The following is a 1656-nucleotide window of genomic DNA, read 5'->3' on the forward strand; positions in this document are numbered from 1 at the left end:
AGTACTTCCCAACACTGACACTAGATGTCGCTGTTGCTGTTCTCAAGTTAAAACGTGTAGGAAGTTTTTATATTACATTTTTTAAAAGTTGGCTGAGATTTCTTCTGCTCATGTTAATCAGTGGACACATCATTTGTTCAATGGAAAGATCATCACATTAGATCCAGACACAACGCATATCAGAATTCTGCCTGTGCTAACGTCTCAGCTCCTCTAAGTGTGTCCTTAGCTGAGAGTTTCCATCACATTTCTAAACTCAGGACTAAATGGCTTTTGTGTCTGAATTATTTCTCAGTTCATATATTTCCATTGATTTAGGTCAAATCTGGCTTTACACTAACACCAAATCGCCTCTTATTATGTCCACAGTTCAATTTCCTTATTTGTTAAAGGGGAAAGTAAAATACATCAAACTCAGTTTCGCTGTTTGTTTTTATTTGACATTAACTGACAGACAGATGTTAATAAGTACAGCATTAAACAGATTGTAACAAACATGTTATCGATTAGTGAATTGCTTCATGATTTTTGATTGAATAGTACCCATACTACATGACATGGACTGGGAATTCAGTTGAGAAATGATTGTAACTGAAATGCTTCCATCCACTCTGGATTCTGATTCTTGTTGAGATGGATATCATCGTATAACTTGCAAGGTTGTTATAGTTAACTAAAGCTAAACTAAAAACTAAAATGTGATTAAAAAAAACAAAAACATTTTAGTTAACTAAAACAAAACTAGACCAAACTGAAAACTAACTGAAACAATCTTACGATGCTAGAAAACTAACAAACTAAAATGAACATGTGAAAATATGCACTTAGTGTTTGTTAGTTTGGTACATTTGAATCTGAACTTGCTTTATGAGGCTTTGATGCACATATTTTTTGAGATTTCTACACAACTATTTCAACAGTGTGTGCTTTTATTGTAATACTGTACTGATTTTGCTGATTGTTGCCTCTAACATAAGACCTCCATACAATAATAACTAAAAAATTACCAAAACTAAGACTGAAACTAAAACTAAATATGTTTGGAACAGTAAGAACTAAACCGTAGTGAGCAAACTTGCTGCAGAAAGTAACTGACTAAGGGACACATCTGGGTTCCTTTGGCCTGTACAGAGGTACGGGGTGGAAATGAGACGAAAACAGCTGAGTGAAAATGTTCAAATATTTTCACTTTCGCTTGGCACGCTCCAGCCCTCCTCCTTCCAGCAGTTCTCTTTTCAGCTGTGCGCTCTGAGCTTTACGAACAAGTATAGAGACACAGTGTCAGAGAGCAGAGTGCCACGCAGAGCATCGCTGTGTGAGCATGTCCCAAGTAGAATTATCATTATTATAAGATGATCCTGCTGCTCGCTCTGCTTTCTGTTCTCTCTGGAGAACTGGGTCTGTGCCAGAAGGAGGATGAAGGCTTCACCTTTGATGGAGACATCCGCCAATTTGCCGTGACCCCCAACATGCTTTACATCGCCACAGAGGAGAGGCTGTACCAGCTGAGCCACGACTTGACTTTGATCAACAGTCTGACCCAGAGAGGAATCTTAAAGACCGGAAACCAGCAGGATGATGTGCAGTTTTACCGGGTTTCTGACACAGCTGAGTGGAACGCAACTTTCAGCATCAACGTGTTGTTGCCTTTCACAA

At 38.5% G+C, this 1656-nt stretch overlaps 1 protein-coding gene across 1 annotated transcript in view; it reads left to right on the top strand.

The window, feature by feature from the left end:
• The window catches only part of LOC102211237 (plexin-C1-like), a 43435-nt gene that overhangs the window by 21178 nt on the left and 20601 nt on the right, over positions 1-1656 (top strand). The window contains exons 13-14 of the mRNA XM_005743364.1: positions 1210-1265; positions 1353-1637. Of these exons, the coding sequence (XP_005743421.1) occupies positions 1210-1265; positions 1353-1637 (341 nt within the window). The remainder of the gene's footprint in view (positions 1-1209; positions 1266-1352; positions 1638-1656) is intronic.

The sequence above is a fragment of the Pundamilia nyererei genome, unplaced genomic scaffold, assembly GCF_000239375.1.
Source record: "Pundamilia nyererei isolate P.nyererei 1_Seehausen unplaced genomic scaffold, PunNye1.0 scaffold00130, whole genome shotgun sequence".
NCBI classification, from domain to species: Eukaryota; Metazoa; Chordata; class Actinopteri; order Cichliformes; family Cichlidae; genus Pundamilia; species Pundamilia nyererei.